Here is a 16,967-nt window from a genome sequence, read left to right as displayed (position 1 = left end):
ACGAGATTGGCTTTCGGCTATAGACTTGCCTTTTCTTTTTCTCTTTCTTCTTGGGATTTTCTTTTTTTGGGTAATAGCATGAATGGACTGGGTTATTATACCGGCCCGTAGCGATGCGCCTAGATGTGATACTTTTTCCTTTCTGATGGAATTCTTGCGGCACATATTGGACCTGAACCCTGACTACCGGTCATGAAAGAGTCGAATAATGGAATATAAGAATCGACCCACGAATATAAACTGCCTAATTCATCAATGTGCCATTTCATTCCCCCCGTCACACCCCAAGAATGTGCCCTGAATACGCCAAGAAACAAAAAAAGAAACCCATATTCGCGTGTATTTCTTAAAAAATATTTCATCATGCAATTCATTTTTATAATCCCTAGGAAGAAAAAAAAAGTCATAAGAAAGTCTAGTCGTCATCCAAGTTCAGTCCGCGGTGCTGCTTCTTGCCCTTGCCGTTGCTCATGCCGCCCTTGAAGTGCTTCTTGCTGCCCGCCTTGGCCAGCTCCTTGGGGTCCAGCCCGTTCTCCAGAGCGTACGCCGTGCGGGCCTTGCGGCCCGTCAGGGCCTTGCCCGACTCGCGCGCGCCCTGCTCCGTGTACTTGTAGTTGAAGGGCTGCGTGACGTGGCCGCCGGCGCCCTTGGCGCCGAAGAAGCCCTTGTCGAGCTTTTGCGTCTTGGCGCCCGAGAGCGGCGCCATCGAGACCATGTCGGAAGGGGCACCGGACGTGGATTCCGCGTCGGCCAGCGGATCGTCTGCGATGGAGAGGCCGTCCATGGCGGCGGCGTGGGCCGCGAGGGCGGCGCGACGCTTCTCCGGCAGGTGCAGCTCGTCGTAGAGCTCGCGGTTGAAGGAGGCGGCGTCGTCGACGCCCGGAGGCGGGGAGACGAAGAGCAGCTTGCCGTTGACGTAGTCCTTGAGGACGTAGCGGGCGGCGCGGGACTGGTCGGGCTGGCCGAGACCGGACGTCTTGAAGCCGCGCGCGGCGGCGTAGGCGCGGAGCAGCTCCTCGGCGGTGGGGACGCCGGTACCGCCCTCGTCAATGGGGCGGATCTTGATGGTGATGCCGTAGACTGCCTCGAGGAAGCGGTGCGGCACGCGCTGCGTGACGAGCCCGACGGGGCCCGTGTACTCGCGCATCTGGTCGATGGGCAGCACGCCGTTGCACACGAGGTCCGCCTTGGTCGAGGCGAAGTTGGGGAACACGAGACCGGGGCAATCGCACAGCACGACGCGGTCCGAGAGGTGGATCGTCTGGAAGTGCTTCGTCTTGCCGGGCGTCGACGAGACCGAGACCTTGGTTGCGCCGATGAGGGCATTGATGGTGGACGATTTGCCGACGTTGGGGTAGCCGACCAGGCCGACTTGCAGCTTCTGGTCTGGGGAAGCGTCGGTGAGCTTGTAGCTGAGGAAGAGTTCTTCCAGCTCGTCCACGGTCAGAATCTCTGTATCGTCGATTTCCGCACTTGCGCCGCCGCCAGTGCCGCGCTCCTCCTCAGGTTCCTCCTCTTCGGAACCTTCTTCCTCTGACGACTCGGGTGCAGCCGCGGGCGCCTCGCGAGCCGCACCTCTGGTGGCCGCCTCATCCTCCTCTTCCTCGCTGTCCTCTGCTTCTTCCCTATCGCGTGCTTCGTTCATCTCCTTGGCGAGATGCGCGGAGAAGAACCGGAAAGCGATGCCGGCCTTGTTTAGGTGCTTGGCCCAGGCTTGACGCTGCTTGTGTGTCATCATATCGGCCTTGTTAATGAGAAGCAGATTTTCCTTTTTGGGATCGACATCTTTGACGTAATTTTCCAAATCTTCGGATCGGAAGAGCAGGGGATTACGGGCGTCGACAATCTGTACAATAAGATCGGAGCGTTCGATGACACGCCATAGTTGTCGCCATACCTCCAAATTTCTTTCAAAGGGCGTCATCAACAAGTCATTATTTTCTTGCAGCTCGGCTAGGCCCCGTCTCCAGTCGAGAAACGAGTTACGCTCTTGAAGATCCAGCTGCTGTGGTGTCGTCGAGGCGTCCCACTTTGGCCGACGAGGGACCGTAAGCCTATCTCTGTGCTTCTTGTGCTTGCCCAACACGGCGCGTTCTTCGGTTGCGGACAGGAGGTATGGGTTCTTTTGGTCGGTATGAATAATCTTGACATTATTGACCTTTTCAGCGGTGAAATCGGTACCGGCCAGCTCAGCGGTCGACAGAAACTCGTCCATGGCGCTCTGCTCCGTGACGGAGCGCATCTTGACCCAAGCCGCATCCTGCTTCTCGTTGACGAGATATTGCTCGCCGGTGGCGTGGTGCGTTCGCGCAACGGCCGCGCCCTTCTTTCTATCGGTGCCCTTGCCCTTGCCGAACCGATCATTCATTAAGGCGTTGCCCAACCCCACACTCTGCTTAGACTTGGCCAGAACCATGTTGGGCGGTTTGTCCAGCCAATGTAGTATTTGAAAATAGGAGCCCAACTGTAATCAGAAAAATACAGGTCTTCAAAGAAACAGACCCTGTATCTCAAAAAGTTGCTTGTGTCAAGAGAAAGACGATGGTGGGCTGGCTGAATAATTCCAGTCGTGGAGGGGCAAAATTTCTACGATAGCGGGGCATTTCGCTATTCGTACTGTTTTTCGCAGAATTTTACGCGGGGACGACACAGTGCTATCAGACCACAGCACTGTAAGTCGAGCCGTAAATTTTGTCAGTCACCTTGGTAGATTTGGTGCACAAGCTTTTCGAAACGTCGCAAAATAAATATACCCAGTCCAAAATGCCCAAGGGAAAGTGGATGTGAGTAGCCTGCACATATTCTCGATGTACGCATGTGTTTAACAGCCTGTTTAGTGACAAGAAGAATGCCCAGCACTTTACGCTTGTGCATCGACCGCAAAATGATCCCCTCATTTACGACGAGAATGCGCCGTCGATGGTGTTGAACCCTACCGAAGGCAGCAAAAATGCAGGAAGGGGAAAGAATCTCGATGATTTGGCCTCTGAGCTCGGTTCTGACGCCGAACACATTCGTGCCAACGAGGGCGAGGCCGCCAACTATGGCGTCTACTTCGATGACTCCGAGTACGATTACATGCAACATTTGCGCGACCTGAACACCGGGGCCGGTGATGTCGTCTTTGTTGAGGCCAAGGCGACGGGGAATGCAGGCAAGGGCAAGCAGAAGCAGTCCCTCGAGGATGCGCTAAAACAAATGAATCTGGAGCACAAGGCAGGGGATGTCCTGGATCCGGACATGCTACCGTCAAAAGACCTCCCGCGCATGTCATATGAGCAGCAGCAGGACGTCCCAGACGCCATTGCTGGATTTCAACCAGACATGGACCCTAGATTACGAGAGGTCCTCGAGGCTCTGGAGGATGATGCTTTCATCGACGAGGATGCCGACATTTTCGATCAACTGGCCAAGGATGGATATGAGGTCGATGAATATGAGTTCGAAGATACCCAGTTTGACGATGACGATGGCTGGGAGTCTGACGATACTGCAAAGCCAAACAAGGAATACAAGGATAACGAAGTGCCACAGCTTGTAGCGGTCAAAGACGAGCCCGAGGAGGGCCCCTCTCAAGATTGGCTGGAGGATTTCAAAAAGTTCAAAAAGGAACAAAAATCAGGCGGTCCTCCCAAGGCCGCCGGCGCACCCTCCCAGTCTGAGCTGCAGTCCACGTGGACCACAACCACAAACGGCGGCCGCAGGAAGAAGAGAAAGGGCGCGCTCACCGTCGCGTCAGGGTTCTCCATGACATCGTCATCACTGGTGCGTACAGAGCAGCTATCTTTCCTCGATGCGCGTTTCGACAAGATTGAAGAAAAGTACAACGAAGAATTTGACGACATGGGCTCTGTGTCGGCCATCTCAACGGCGTCTAGTGTCACAGGACCCGTCCGTGGCGACTTTGACGGCATAATGGACGAATTCCTCAGCAGCTATGGCGGCAAGCCAGGTAAAAGAACTCACAAGAAGGCCAAGGCGCAAACTGGTCTGGAGCAACTGGATGAAATTCGCAGAGAGTTAGGCCCTGCACGAATAAAGGGAAGGCGATAATTTAGATGCACATATCAAGATCAATGACCACTCATGACACAACACGCCTCATACACACACGCAGAATTTCTCTGCCTCGTTAAGAACAGCCCTTCGATTTGTCATACAATAAAATAAAATATTAGTATTATTTATTTGCGCATGAGGTGCGACCTTGCACGATTGCACAGCAAGACAGCGTGCGTCACGTGAGCCTCCAGCCTAGCGCATATATACTGCCGCAATGACTCTAGATGTTTTTAGTGGGTAGCTTCTGGTGCCTCTCTCTACCTCGATCAACCATCGCGAGTTCCCAGCCACCACATGCGAATGCAATCATAGGGCCTTTGGGATCTCCTCTCCATGTGCAGGCGATTGCATAGGTGAATGCGACGTCGGCTGCATCGTCGGCCAAATGTTTTCGCCATTTGGCACGTCGACACAGAGCTCGACCCCAGCCACCTCCAACCCGTTCGCGCCAAAGACGAATCCCTTTGGTCAGAATGGCAGCAGCATCTCTGCATTTGGGGCAAAGCCTAACCCCCCCAATCCATTTGCGCAGGGCACGACAACTTCTAGCAACGTGAACGGCACTCCGAACCCCTTTGCTCCGACGCCTTCAGCAACTGCTGCCGACGACGGCAAGCAGCCATCAGCGCCGGCATGGGGGAAGCAAGTAAATGGGTCGCAGCCCTCTTTTGGTCAACTTGTCCGCAAGACAGGGGGTTTCACAAAGGAAGAGGGTAGCGTGAATCAAGTCTCTACCAACGGACAACTGGGAAGCGGGACGCTGCCGACCTCGAACGACCCCCATGCTAGAAGAATTTACGAACGGTTGCGGCAAGAAGGCATCGCGCCGCCAGCATGGCCCTCACAACCCGGAGACCCCAAGAATAAGGCGCAAATGGCTAAATTTCGCGAACAATATGAGGAGTACAGAAGCAAGGTGCGCGCGTCTCTCACACGCGCCGGTCTGATCGACGACCCTACCAAACGAAAGAGACTGCAAGACGCCATTGATTTCAAAGGCATTTGCGAGGACATGTGTCCAGAGTACGAGAAAATTACAAGAATCACAGAGCACGATATTCCCACGCCCGAGAAGGACCCACAAACGACTTTTGCGAGTACAACACGGATGGTCAAGAAGTTGGCACGATCCGCCGCTGGTCAAGAAGCCCCATTACCGATGGACGTGTTGTCCGTGCCGACATTGCGAAAGACACTCAACTATCTTGTAGACGACCTGCTGCAAACCGACGAAAATCTGCCTACAGTACACGGTTATCTCTGGGACCGAACACGAGCGATTCGACGAGACTTCAGCTTCTTCTCCTCACTCAGCATCGAAGACTTGAAAGTCCAAGCGTCTGTGCTGGAAGACATTGCCCGCTTTCATGTTACAGCTCTGCACCTGCTCTCTGAGGGTGGTAAAGCGCCGGAAGACTTTGTCGAGCAGCAGGAATTGGAACAGCTGGGCAAGGCCCTCTTGACGTTACGTGACATCTACGACGACTGCCGCGCCCAAGGTTCTCCTTGCGAAAATGAGGCCGAGTTTCGGGCGTACCATCTGCTATTCCGCGCCAACGATCCCAATATTCTTGAAAATGTGCACCCGAGCTTATGGAAGTTTGACATAATCAGGACTGCGGTCTCGCTGGTCGAAGCTCTGCAGGACACGTCAAACTTCCACGGCCCTTTGAAAGAGGGTCCATCCCTCGCTACAAGTGGCGCTCACAACGTCTACTTCAGAATTGTCAAGGACAAGTCGGTGTCATACACCATGGCTTGCTTCGCAGAGTGTCATTTTCCGCAATTGCGTCGCTCTATCCTGCGATGCTTAAAGAAAGCTCTTTCGCGGCCAAGAGAGCCATCACGCGATGTAACAGCAGCTGCCTTGAATAGGCATTTACAATTTGACACCGTACAACAGGCCATCGACTTTGCCGAGCTTCACGATATCGAGTTTCAGCCCAGCCAGCAAAATCCAGGAGACCCGAATCTCAGCTGTGCTGTGTTTCACAATTCATCGATACTGCCGCACCACCGACTCCAGCATCAATTTTCGCGGACTCTCGTCGAGGATAAGCGTGGGTCTCGGTCTCTGCCTGAAATCATACACAAGACTGTTTTCAAAGATGGTGCGAATAATGTCCAAACGATGCCCTTGCCCGCTCAGGAGGGCAGCCTCTTTGTTCAAGATGAACTCGTCAAGGCACCGCCGTTTGGCATGACCCCTCCATCTTTAAATAACCCTTTCGGTGGAAGCCCTTTCGGTAGCTTCGGTCAGCCTACAACGAATGGCAGCACGATAGGCGACCCTTTTACAAAAGGTTCGAACACAAGCAGACCTTATCATTCTTCAGAATGCTAACGAATCTCAGCTCCCGCAGCAGCTGATCAAGACAAGCCTGGTTTAATTTCGCAGGAGTCCGCACCAGCCTTCGACTTCAAGCATGCTGGGACAGCTGCTCCTGCTCCGAGTTTTGGAGGCATCCAGAAAACTAACCCATTTTCCGCGGCTCCGCCGACGGAGACGGAGCCTGTACCCAGTGAAACGGCAACCAAGAGGAATCTTGTTTCCAAGTCCGACGATGACGCCAAATTCGATGCCAAATTCGAGAAATATTCCGAAAAGACGAGAACAAACAAACCACAAGCTGAACAGGCTACAGCTAATGATACAACTCAGTCATTTGGCTTCCTTGGTGCTAACCAAACCACCGCAATGGCTTCGAATGCGACCTCTGCTACGACGCCGACCAAAGCTTTACCGAGTCCCTCTGTTTTCAAGTCAGCGGCAGTGCAGCCTCCAGCTGCGACATCTTCCACGCCGCCACATAATGCTTTGCCAGCCTTCACCGGATTTTCTCCGCAGCCTCAAGCAACAAAACACACCGAAGTAGCGAAGAGCTCAACCCCGCCAGGCTCGCCAGTGCAAGCGACTCAGATCACACAATCTGCATTCACCAAAACGCCGGCAGTGCCAGACGTGCCAGCAGCCACAAGCAAGCCAAATTCAGCAGTTAACCCATTCACCCCCTCATCAAAACCTCCATCATTTCTGGGTAGCGCAATTCCGCCTGCTATAGCACCGCCTGTTGCAGCTCCCCCCTTGCAGCCGCCAGTTCCTCCGCAACCGAAACGTGATCGATTACTCGACTTCACGAGATGGTTCGTGGAAGGTGACGATGGACTTATGACTGAGTTCGAGCAGCATTTCTTGGATGGACTGCTCACGCCCGTTTTTCTGGAGTGGCAGCAGAAAGTGGAGGAAAAGCGTCAACGTGAGGAGCAAGCACAGGATAATGCCACCGCAGACAACTTCAGGCAGCGTTCCTTGTCCGTGAGATACTTTTACCGGTGGAAGACTCACGCAAGAGAAAAGCGACTGAAGTTTCTGCGTCGCAGTGGGCGCGACCAGCTCAGGGACTTTTATCGGGCTCAGCAGATGGCTTCACGCATACCGCAAGCCACACCAAAACCTCAACCGCCCGTCTCGTCCGTTCCGCAAATAAATCGCGAGCAAGCACTTTTAGAGAGTCTACGCCGAAGCCAAGCCAAAAAAAGCTACATCCCACCCCCGACCCGACCCTCGACTGCGGATGTTAGTAAAATCAGGGACTCTGCGGCGGCGATTGGGCGTCACTTCAACCTGCCCATGACTCAGGGCGACACCTCTCCGGCACGGTCACGATCGAGCTCCGTGTCAAGAGGAGGCTCCAAGACCAGGGCGCTCCGAGAAGAGCTCCTCGGTACAAGCACGGGTCGTTTCCGCCGCTCACTCCCCTCGATTGCCTCTAGCGAAGACTCGAGATCAGAGAGCGTGCGAAGCAGCAAAGTCTCGGAGCGATGGCGACTCAAAGCTATGGGCATCGTCCAGCTCCCCGACGGTACTGCGGTACCAGAGAGCCTCATGCACGACCGGCGATTCAACGCATACGGCCGGTCATCATACAGAGCCTCGTCGATTACCAGCGTGCCATCGCGACGGCCGTCGATCAGTAGCATCCCACCACCACCGCCTCCCCCCTTTTCGAGCGCCATGAATGGCGGGACGCCCCCGGCCGTAGTTTTTGAGGACAATGCCAGTAATAAGAGGAAGCGGGACAGCGAGGACAGCGAGGAACCGACGGAGCCAGACGTCGACGACGACAACGGAATTCCATCCAACGGCCATAAGCGCGTGATGAGCAATGCCAAAGACCTGGTCAAGGAGCTGCGCGTCCTGCGAGAAGAAATGGAGGAAGGGACGCTGTGGTTCAGGTCACAGAACGAGCGTCTACATACTGAGATTTCAAGCGGAGGGGGAACTCCGATAGATGACAGCTTTTAGCGCGGCTTTGAAAAATCAGGTCGGACGTCATATCTTTTGCTAACGAGGTGTATTTTTCCGCGATCTGCTTTTGCGTACTTGGCCGAACCTGGCGCCTTTTATGCAGTTTTCTTGTTTTTGTTTTTGTTCTTTTCTTTGTTCAGTGTATCATTGTGGGACAGCATGAAGATGCTTTGTTTTTTTTTTCTTCACACTTTTAACTCGGGAAGCACAAATACCCACGCGGAAGGGATGGAGGTGCACACGTCTTACCTTGTGTATGGCACGCAGACACAGACACAATGCCAAGAGTCTCTTTGTCCGGAGGCTACTGGAACCAGAGCGAAGCAGACAGAGGAAGAGGACAGAGGGGGGGAAAAGCGGACAAAGGTTTACTGAAACCAACACTTTTGTATATAAGCGTAACACGATGCATAGACAGCATGGGGGGACGGGGGAGGAAGGGAGATGGGCCATGGAGCGATGGATAATACCAAATTTGTTATGACTCGGTGTCAGGAAGACGCCACCCACCACAAGCAACTTTGACATTCTTTGCACACAAAGTGATTGCTCATGACAACGTGTACACTGGCGATTGCATACCACACACTAGGTACTCTGGCAATTGTACGTGATGCTCCGGGAGGGCGGCGAACAGCACGCAGATTTATTAGCCATACACATTAGTTGTTGCAGTACTTGAGATTAGAGAGCGTGACGGTCGTCAACGTCGTGAGTGAATATATACAAATATGGAAATGCTGCCCCTTTGGCCGCTAAAATAAAGTAAAAAGAAACACAGAACACCCTCCATTAATGACCGACCAGCCCCCCCTCCTCGCCATCCCTCCTGCTGCTCGTCCTCCGTTCCTCAGTATCTTTGTCAGCGCTTCGGCGGCGGCGGAAACGTCGTCTGCAGCTGCCTCGTCGCCACCGGGGCGTTGACGTCTGTCTTGCTCGCCTTGGAGCGGAGAAGGCCGACGCCGACGCCGCGACCCTGCGCGCGCGTCGGCACCTCCTCCCACGACTGCTGCTGCTGCTGCTGTTGCTGTTGACGCACGAGTGGGGAGCTCGCTTGAGGCGAGTACGCGGCCACGCGCGGCGAGGTGGGCGAAAAGGCCGAGTTCTGGCCGGGCGCGAGAAAGGGCGTGGCCGACGTGGCGGACGAGGGCGACGTGAAGCTGTCGGGCGAGTACGGCGTCGGCGACATCATGACCTTTTCCGGAGGGGCCAGGTTGGTCGTCGTCGTCGTCGTCGTCGTTGTCGTGTCAATAGCAGACGGATGCTGTTGGTGCTGGTGCTGGTGCGGGTGGTGCTGGTGTTTGTGGGAAAAGTTTCGGACGGGCCCCGCGGGCGGGTGAGAGCGCAGCGCGTCCACGGTGCCCGGGTACGGCGGCAGCTGCTGCTTTTCCACGGCGGCGGCGGCGGCCAGGCGCGCCTTTTCGTCCGTGGCGGCCAAGTCCTGGGCGGCACCGGCACCGGCACCGGCGGTGGTGCTAGTGGTGGTGGTGGGGTAGAGGCCGACGGCGGCGGCGGTGCGCGCGGCGACGGGCCCGCCGTCGTACGGGCCGTCCGTGGGATCGTCGCGGCGGTCGGTGCTGCCGTTGCGGATGAAGCCCGGGCTGAAGGGGTTGACGTGGGCGGCGCACCGAAAGTCCAGGGAAGAGGGGCCGCGCTTGTGGTGGTTGCGGGCGGCGTACTCGAGGGCCGACGTGTTGTGGAGGTTCCTGCGACGACGCCGGCGGAGGAAGAGGAAGACGCAGGCGCCGGCGAGCGCGAGCCCGACGAGCACGCCGACGACGACGACGGCGATGAGGGCGCCGGTGGACAGGCCGGGATGCGCCGAGCGGCCGGCGTGCGGCGTGTTGGGGTCGAGGATGCCAATGGTGCGGTTGGCGAAGAGGGTGTCGTTGAGGGAGACGCGGCCGTGCGGTCCGGGACGCTGCTCGCAGCCGGCTTCGAGAGCGACAAAGTCTGTTTTGCCGGGGTAGGTTAATATGAGGTTGTAGGGACCGGAAGATGGTAGCGAGAGAAAACAGAGAGAGAGAAAACACAGACACACACACACACATACAGAGAGAGAGAGAGAGAGAGAGAGAGAGAGAGAGAGAAAGAGAAAGAGAGAAAGAGAGAGAGAGGTGAAGCAAGACTTACAGTTGGTCAGGTAGCCGTGCTCCGTGTCGGGCCGCATGCAGTCGAGGCACTTGCCAAAGGTGTCGCCGAGGGTCGAGCCGCCCTTGTAGCGGCAGTAGGCGTACGGGTCGGTGCCGGTGTTGTTGGCGAGGCTCCCGGTGACGGTGGCCTTGAGCGGCCCGCAGGCCTCGCTCGTCATGCACGGGTAGGGGCCGATGCCGGTGCCGTTGGGGTAGCCAAAGACGCAGTGCGCAAAGGCATATTGCAGGTTATCTGTGCGGCTTGATTAGTTGGAGGCTTGTGGATGTCAAGATGCTACCTCGATGAAGGAGGGAAAAGAAAGAGGAAATATGAGAGGCAGAGAAAGAGAAAGAGAGACAGAGAGACAGAGAGAGAGAGAGAAAACGTACAAAGGAACCAAGCCTGGTCGTTCTGGGAGCCGGAGTCTTGCTCATACGTGCTGTTTTGGAGGCAGTTCATGCAGCGCTGAAACTTTTGGCCCTCGGGACCGGCAAAGTCTCTGTTGGAGCAGACAATGTCTTGAGGGCGAATGTCGGGCGTGCCGGGGTCGTCGCCGGTGCCGCCGGTGGCAGAGTCGAGGCAGAGGGACGCGCATGGCGAGCCGGGCGTGACTTGAAGAGCCGTGGTCAAGACAAAGTTCAAGGCCAGCAGGAGCAGGAGGCAACAACAGCGCGCGGGGGTCATTGCCATGGCAAAGGACAACATGGTGTTTTGTTTTCCCTTTTTCGTCTGATTCCACACCAACGGAGGTGCTTGCAAAAAGAAACTCCTTTTTGTGTGTGTGTCGGAATAAGTTGCAAGAGAAGAATCAATTCAAAAGTGTTCCAGCCACTTGCAGTTTCAGATACAAAAAAGGTTCGAGTACTTTGTATGAAGAAGAGTCAGACGAAGAGAGAGAAGAGAGCAGGGTGAAAGAGAGACAGCACCGGCTGCTCAGCAACAAGACAAGGGGAACAAGGAACAAGAAACCTTTTTTTTTCTCTTGTCAACGGTTTGGAGCACGGCCAAACACAAGAGAAAGAAACGAGAAACAAAGATGATGGTGCAATGGCACAGTAGTACGGAGTATATATCCTGCGAATGGCTGCATTGGCCCCCTCTTCCTTGTCTGCTTGTCACTCGCACACCTTGACACCCTGACACCCTAGCTTCTCAGCCGTGTATGTGTATGTATGTGAATGTGTGTGTACCAACTTTTTGCAAAATCCTCCTTCTCTCTCTCTCTGTCTCTCCGTCTTCTCCCCGGCTGCAAGTGGCCCCCAAAAGAACCACCTAATTTCTGCAGGCGCCCACACCTCATCGTCACATCGGGGCATGTCTTCATCCAGTGTATGCGTGTGGTCACTGCTTAGGTCTGGTTGCCCAACCGAGCACTGAGTATGAACTAGTTTCTTTGGTCCCCCTCCCCGAAAGACTTGTGGATATTGTGGCTTTTTTTTCTTTCTCTCTTCTTTCCCCTTGAGAGGTGAACGGTTGCAACCATGACATGGGGGTTATGCTGATCAAAGCAAACACACGGCCCCGCGCGCCGCGGGAACAACCACTCGGGCGATCCAAAAAACGCTTCCGCATGCAGGCAAAGCAAGGAACCTTGGGGGCAAAAAAAAAAAAAAAAAAAAAAAACAGAGCGGCAGGAAAGGAAAGAAAGAGAGAAACAAAGAAAGGTACGCAGTACAGGGTGATGCTTGGTCTGATGAACCCCTGCAAAGCCCCCCGGGGAGAGAGGGGGGAAACGGGCGCCAAGATTCGTCTTCTGGCTGGCTGGGGAACTTGGGCAAGTGTGGGTTGGTGGTTGGTAGGCGTGATGCAGGACGCAGAGAAGAGGGGAACTTCCGGGGGGGGCAAAGAGGGGAAGCGGAATACCAGTAAGTAATAAGTATACTAGTAGAGAGAGTGTGTGCGAAAGAGTGAAAGTGTGTTTGTGTCTGAGAGAGAGAGAGAGAAGAAGCAGGCTGGATTGTGGCTTGCACATCTCGGCGCTTACAGTCTACAGATCAGCCAACCAGACCACTCCAATGCCCTGTCACCACTCACCCAGAGGGGGCTTTGCCGCTATTGATTTTGAGTGCAGTCCACGGGATTATGAAAAAGCCAGCTTTTTCACGGAGTATCAATTTCTCAATTCATCTATACGGATACATGCGCAAACCGTTGCCGTTTCCCGACAGGAAGGACACATTTTAGACAGGGTATATATACCCTTGTCATCTTGACAGTGCAGCTAACCGCCGAGGCTGCAGACACACACGGCCGAACCGCCTCTGTCCCGGCGCAATAGAGAGTCAAGTCAAGTCAAGTCAAGTCATAATGTGAAAGACAAAGAAGAGGAGAACAGTATCCGTAACAGGACCGCCAAGCAAAAGGAAGCCTTCCCCGCCGCGGCCTACTATAGAGAGAACCACCCCTTTGCTTGGCAGTTATGCCTTTTCATCCCATCTTTGATCAACACCCTCCTCTCTTCTCCTCTCCTCTCTTCCTCCCCCCCCCTTGAATAAAAAGGAACAAGGCCCCCAACAAAATGGTTCATGCTCGTGACGACAACCGCCAAGCCAACCAGGGAAACCCAACTACTTTGTCAGGACCTGGCCCATGAGCGATAGCTTTCGTATTCACACACAAGTCCCGTGTCCAAATGGGTTGGGCGTAATGAAGCTCCTTGGCACGGACACACGAATCGTACCAAATCATATACGCGCATAACAAGACTTGACAAGTAACATAAGGGGAAAAAAAATGATACAGATGAAATTCCTGCCTAGAATAAAGTACCAAAAGACAAAGAAAGAACAACAAGAAAAAAAACGCCGTAATTTTTGGTTTTTCTGCCGCAGCCCGAGAGACGTCATGTGTTGTTACAGCACAATCTTCTTCGAATGAACAAAAAGGTAAAAAATCATTCCCTTGCGCAGACCAATGCGTGTGCACAAAAAACAAAAGAGCAACTTTAAACGTGGACCGAGAAACTCTCCAAATAAAAGTAGCAGCAACCAAGTACAACATACTTCCCATACACTCGTCAGGCTTTGGACGCAATGCGTCACCTCTAGTCGCTGTCCTCGTCAGAGTCCTCCTTGGCCTTCTTGGCCGCCTTGGCAGCCTTCTTCTCCGCCTTTCTGCGCTTGCGCTCCGCCTTTTCCTCGGCCGTCTCGCCGTCGTGCTTCTTGCGCTTCTTCTTGTCGCCCTCCTCGGTGGCTGGCGTCTCGGCAATGTCCATCTTGTCCGCCTTTTGCGGCGTGGCGGCCGCGGACGCGGGTGCCGCAGCCGCAGCCGCCGCAGCAGCGTCAGCCGTGCTGAAATCCTTGTACTCGGACGTCCACTTGGCAGGCGTCGCGTCGTTGGGGCGGCCAAACTTGTCCAGCTTGCCGTCGGCCTTGAGCTTCTTCTTCTCCTGCGCGACGGGGCCGAGGCCCCAGCGGCGGGGGTACAGGTCCCGCTCCATGATGCAGCGCTTGACCTTGGCCACGACGCCGTGGTCGCAGGTCGACATCTCCACCGTCGACATCTGAGCGTAGGCGAGCGCAATGGCCTCACCCTTGGTCGTCATGAGGACAACCTCCTCGTGGTGCTCGATGCCCGACTCGTATCGCAAAAGACCCGGCAGCATCAGCTTGGCACCGTAGCAGACGGCGTTGACCGCGCTGTCCTTGACGACCAGACGCTTGTACGACGTCAGCAGCGTCTCCAGCGGCGAGATGACCTTGCGCAGGTACGACTCGTCGCGCGTGTTGTCGTGCGTCCACTGCGCGTCGAGCACATCATGCAGCGTCACGAGCTGCTTGCCCTCGTCCATGGCACCGGAGCGGACACGGCGGAGCTCCTGCATGTGGCCGCCGACGCCGAGGAGAAGGCCCAGGTGGACGCAGAGGGTACGGATGTAGGTGCCGGCCTCGCAGCTGACCCAGAAGACGCCGAGGTGGCGGTCATTGTCGAACTCGATGAGCTTGCTCTCGTGGATGGTTCGGATACGGAGCTGGCGCTTGACAGCGGAAATCAGGGGCGGGCGCTGGAAGAGCGCGCCGGTGAGCGTCTCCAAGGCGCGGGCGAACTGGGCCTGGCCGCCGGGGAGCTTGTCGTGCAGGCGGACGACGGCGACGTACTCCTTACCGGCGCCCTGCTGGGACTTGACGAGGCGCGTGGCGCGGTCGACGCAAACAATCAGGCATCCCGTGACCTTGGGGTCGAGGGTACCGCTGTGACCAGTCTTTTCGCATCTAAAAACCCACCGGAATGTGTTAGCCATTGTGTGCTGCGTAAATCATCAGACCTCGCTACGAACCGGAGAATACGCTTCACCCAGGCGACGACTTCGTGGGAGGAAGGGTTGGAGGGCTTGTCCAGGTTGATGACGCCGGAGCTGATGTAGGACTTGAGGTCGCGCTTCAGAGGCGAGCAGCCATTGGGGATCGGGGTGAAGTGGCCGGTGCGGACAAGAACTGCTATTGCGTCAGCACACCACATCTCCATCCAAAATCGCGGGCTGGCTTCCCGCGGGCGTCTGTCTACTCACGCTTGTCGTAGTTCTTGAGAAGCAGAGGCCAGTTGCTGGTGTCGAGCGAGGGCGTGACCGCTTGGGGCTTGATGGAGTAGTCCTCCTCGGCCTTTTTGGTGGCCACAACGTCCTTGACCATTTTGCTCGTATGTATTCCGCAGTATCTATCCGTCGAGCGTCGCAAGAGAAGAAAACGTGAGACACGGGGAGAGGGTGGTGATTTTTTCTGGTGCCTGCCTCTGCGTTTTGGAGATTCAGATGGATGGCCAGTTACCAAATTTTTTTTTTCTGTCTTTGTGGGGACATTGACCGGCGCATGTGTGGCTGTTCTACACACGCTAGTCTTGTTATGGGAAGGCGGGCTGGACAGCCACATACACTAGCCACACCGGTAAGATGCAAGGCATAAGAGTGAAAACCCGTCTCTGCCGCAAACACACGTCATATGATAAAGTGGTCATTACTATAACAAAAAGGTATCTGTGAATCCCAAAAAAAAAAAAAAAAAAACGCCCTTGCTGGTTAGAGCATATCCGACAGTTCATAAGAAAGAAGTTCCGTTGCACGTTGTCCTAAAATGCATGCCCGCGTTTAGCGTCCGACTCTGTCAAGCCGCCGTAACTCTCCTCGTATTGCCCCCTTGAGTTTGAGTCTGAGTGATTACTTCCTCTCGAATCAACATCATGAAGCTCAAAAGACTCAACTGCATTACCCTTGCCCTTATTCTGCGGCAAGCTACCTTGCCATCCGTGGCTCTCATTGCTGCTGGAGGGCCCCAAGGCGACTCCCGTGCTATTGACCGGTGAAAAGGCGGCAGACGGCCACGACATGTTGGGAACATTCCCCGCGACAGGACTGTTGCATTGGGATGAGTATGGCGAGACGTAGCGAGGGAACGGCTTGTCGTTGTAGGGAGTGGTTGGAGATTCGCCCCAGCCGCTGTACAGCGGCCGTTGGCTGACAGGCGTCTCAAACATTTCGCCGGTGGGGATTTGCGCTTGGGGCGAGGGCCAGCCTCGATTTGCAGTCTTGATATCAAGCTTGCGCAGGAAGGCTCTCCTTCGCCGCTTCCCATTCCAGACGATGAAAATGCCCGAAACGATCAGAAGCAGTACAAGAGCGCCGACTGCAATGCCCACCTTGGCATTGAGGTTGAGGGGTCCATTGTCGAACCAGGCTGGATCAACTGTTGCTATAGGCGTGGGAGAAGTGATGTTGAGTGTCTTGGTAGAAAAAGGATCGCCGTCAACACCAACGGAAACTCCTTGCTCTGGCCTCTGGAGGCAGCCTGCATGAAGCATCACAACGACTGGGAACAGGTCAGTGGCTGCAGCTGAAATATGATGGATGTGCAATGTCTTACAGTTGGACAAGATATGATGATCGGCCGCCAGGCAGTCTCGGCAGCCGCGGAAATCGATATCATTGTCGGTAGGCCAAAGGTCACAGTATTGGTAGGCATGATCTTTGGCGGCTACTTTGCCGAAGATGGTGGCGTTCATAAAGTTTGCACAAGCCTTGCTGCAGTCTTGTTAGTCGATTGTGCTGGAGTGCGAAGCGAATCCCGTACCTTGTAACGCAAGGGTTACTATTGAGCATATGGTCTTTTCCAGGAACGCCGAAGAGACATGACGAAAGAGCATATCGTATATTGTCTAGGACATCCAAGTTAGTACAGCGAACGGGTGCGAATACCGCAGTGATTGATTGCAACATACACAGGGCAGCGGTGACATCAGTCTCGTTGTCGGGGCTCACAAAGTGGCTATTGGCCTCGCACTGGACACATCCCTTGAATATTTGGCTGTCGCCAGCGCCAAAGCTGTCGTCACCACATGAGATGTCAGATTGCGAGGTAGACTCTAGCACATTGCCGCACTTTGTCAGGCAGGGCGAGCCTGGGGTGACGAGGATCGCTTGCGCCGCCAGCAGCGCACTGGTGAGGACCAGAAGATTGGCCAGGAGAGTATGCAT

General features: G+C 55.0%; 6 protein-coding genes across 6 annotated transcripts; 2 read left to right on the top strand and 4 right to left on the bottom strand.

Moving 5' to 3' along the window:
• Positions 1-415: 415 nt before the first annotated feature.
• Positions 416-2,416, bottom strand: V2A60_008123 (ribosome biogenesis GTPase LSG1; the record flags this gene model as incomplete). Its single annotated transcript, XM_083259399.1, has 1 exon — positions 416-2,416. One exon carries the CDS (start codon positions 2,414-2,416, stop codon positions 416-418), a length of 2,001 nt encoding a protein of 666 aa, XP_083115525.1.
• Positions 2,417-2,763: 347 nt separating this feature from the next.
• V2A60_008122 (ribosome biogenesis protein LTV1) lies at positions 2,764-4,053 on the top strand (the record flags this gene model as incomplete). The annotated part of the gene is made up of 2 exons (XM_083259398.1): positions 2,764-2,783; positions 2,838-4,053. The coding sequence occupies 2 exons, from the start codon at positions 2,764-2,766 to the stop codon at positions 4,051-4,053; spliced, it is 1,236 nt and encodes a 411-aa protein (XP_083115524.1).
• Positions 4,054-4,447: 394 nt separating this feature from the next.
• On the top strand, positions 4,448-8,368 carry V2A60_008121 (SAC3/GANP/Nin1/mts3/eIF-3 p25 family-domain-containing protein; the record flags this gene model as incomplete). The annotated part of the gene is made up of 2 exons (XM_083259397.1): positions 4,448-6,365; positions 6,417-8,368. The coding sequence occupies 2 exons, from the start codon at positions 4,448-4,450 to the stop codon at positions 8,366-8,368; spliced, it is 3,870 nt and encodes a 1,289-aa protein (XP_083115523.1).
• Positions 8,369-9,233: 865 nt separating this feature from the next.
• V2A60_008120 (uncharacterized protein) lies at positions 9,234-11,209 on the bottom strand (the record flags this gene model as incomplete). The annotated part of the gene is made up of 3 exons (XM_083259396.1): positions 9,234-10,324; positions 10,505-10,756; positions 10,894-11,209. 3 exons carry the CDS (start codon positions 11,207-11,209, stop codon positions 9,234-9,236), a joined length of 1,659 nt encoding a protein of 552 aa, XP_083115522.1.
• A 2,338-nt stretch (positions 11,210-13,547) lies between these two features.
• Positions 13,548-15,132, bottom strand: V2A60_008119 (pseudouridine synthase CBF5; the record flags this gene model as incomplete). Its single annotated transcript, XM_083259395.1, has 3 exons — positions 13,548-14,715; positions 14,781-14,937; positions 15,012-15,132. The coding sequence occupies 3 exons, from the start codon at positions 15,130-15,132 to the stop codon at positions 13,548-13,550; spliced, it is 1,446 nt and encodes a 481-aa protein (XP_083115521.1).
• Positions 15,133-15,565: 433 nt separating this feature from the next.
• Positions 15,566-16,967, bottom strand: V2A60_008118 (uncharacterized protein; the record flags this gene model as incomplete). The annotated part of the gene is made up of 4 exons (XM_083259394.1): positions 15,566-16,302; positions 16,357-16,514; positions 16,564-16,648; positions 16,712-16,967. The coding sequence occupies 4 exons, from the start codon at positions 16,965-16,967 to the stop codon at positions 15,566-15,568; spliced, it is 1,236 nt and encodes a 411-aa protein (XP_083115520.1).

Source organism: Cordyceps javanica, chromosome 5 (assembly GCF_051103115.1).
Source record: "Cordyceps javanica chromosome 5, complete sequence".
NCBI lineage: Eukaryota > Fungi > Ascomycota > Sordariomycetes > Hypocreales > Cordycipitaceae > Cordyceps > Cordyceps javanica.
The sequence above is the reverse complement of the archived record's forward strand: the minus strand, read 5'-3'. Positions and strand labels throughout refer to the sequence as shown.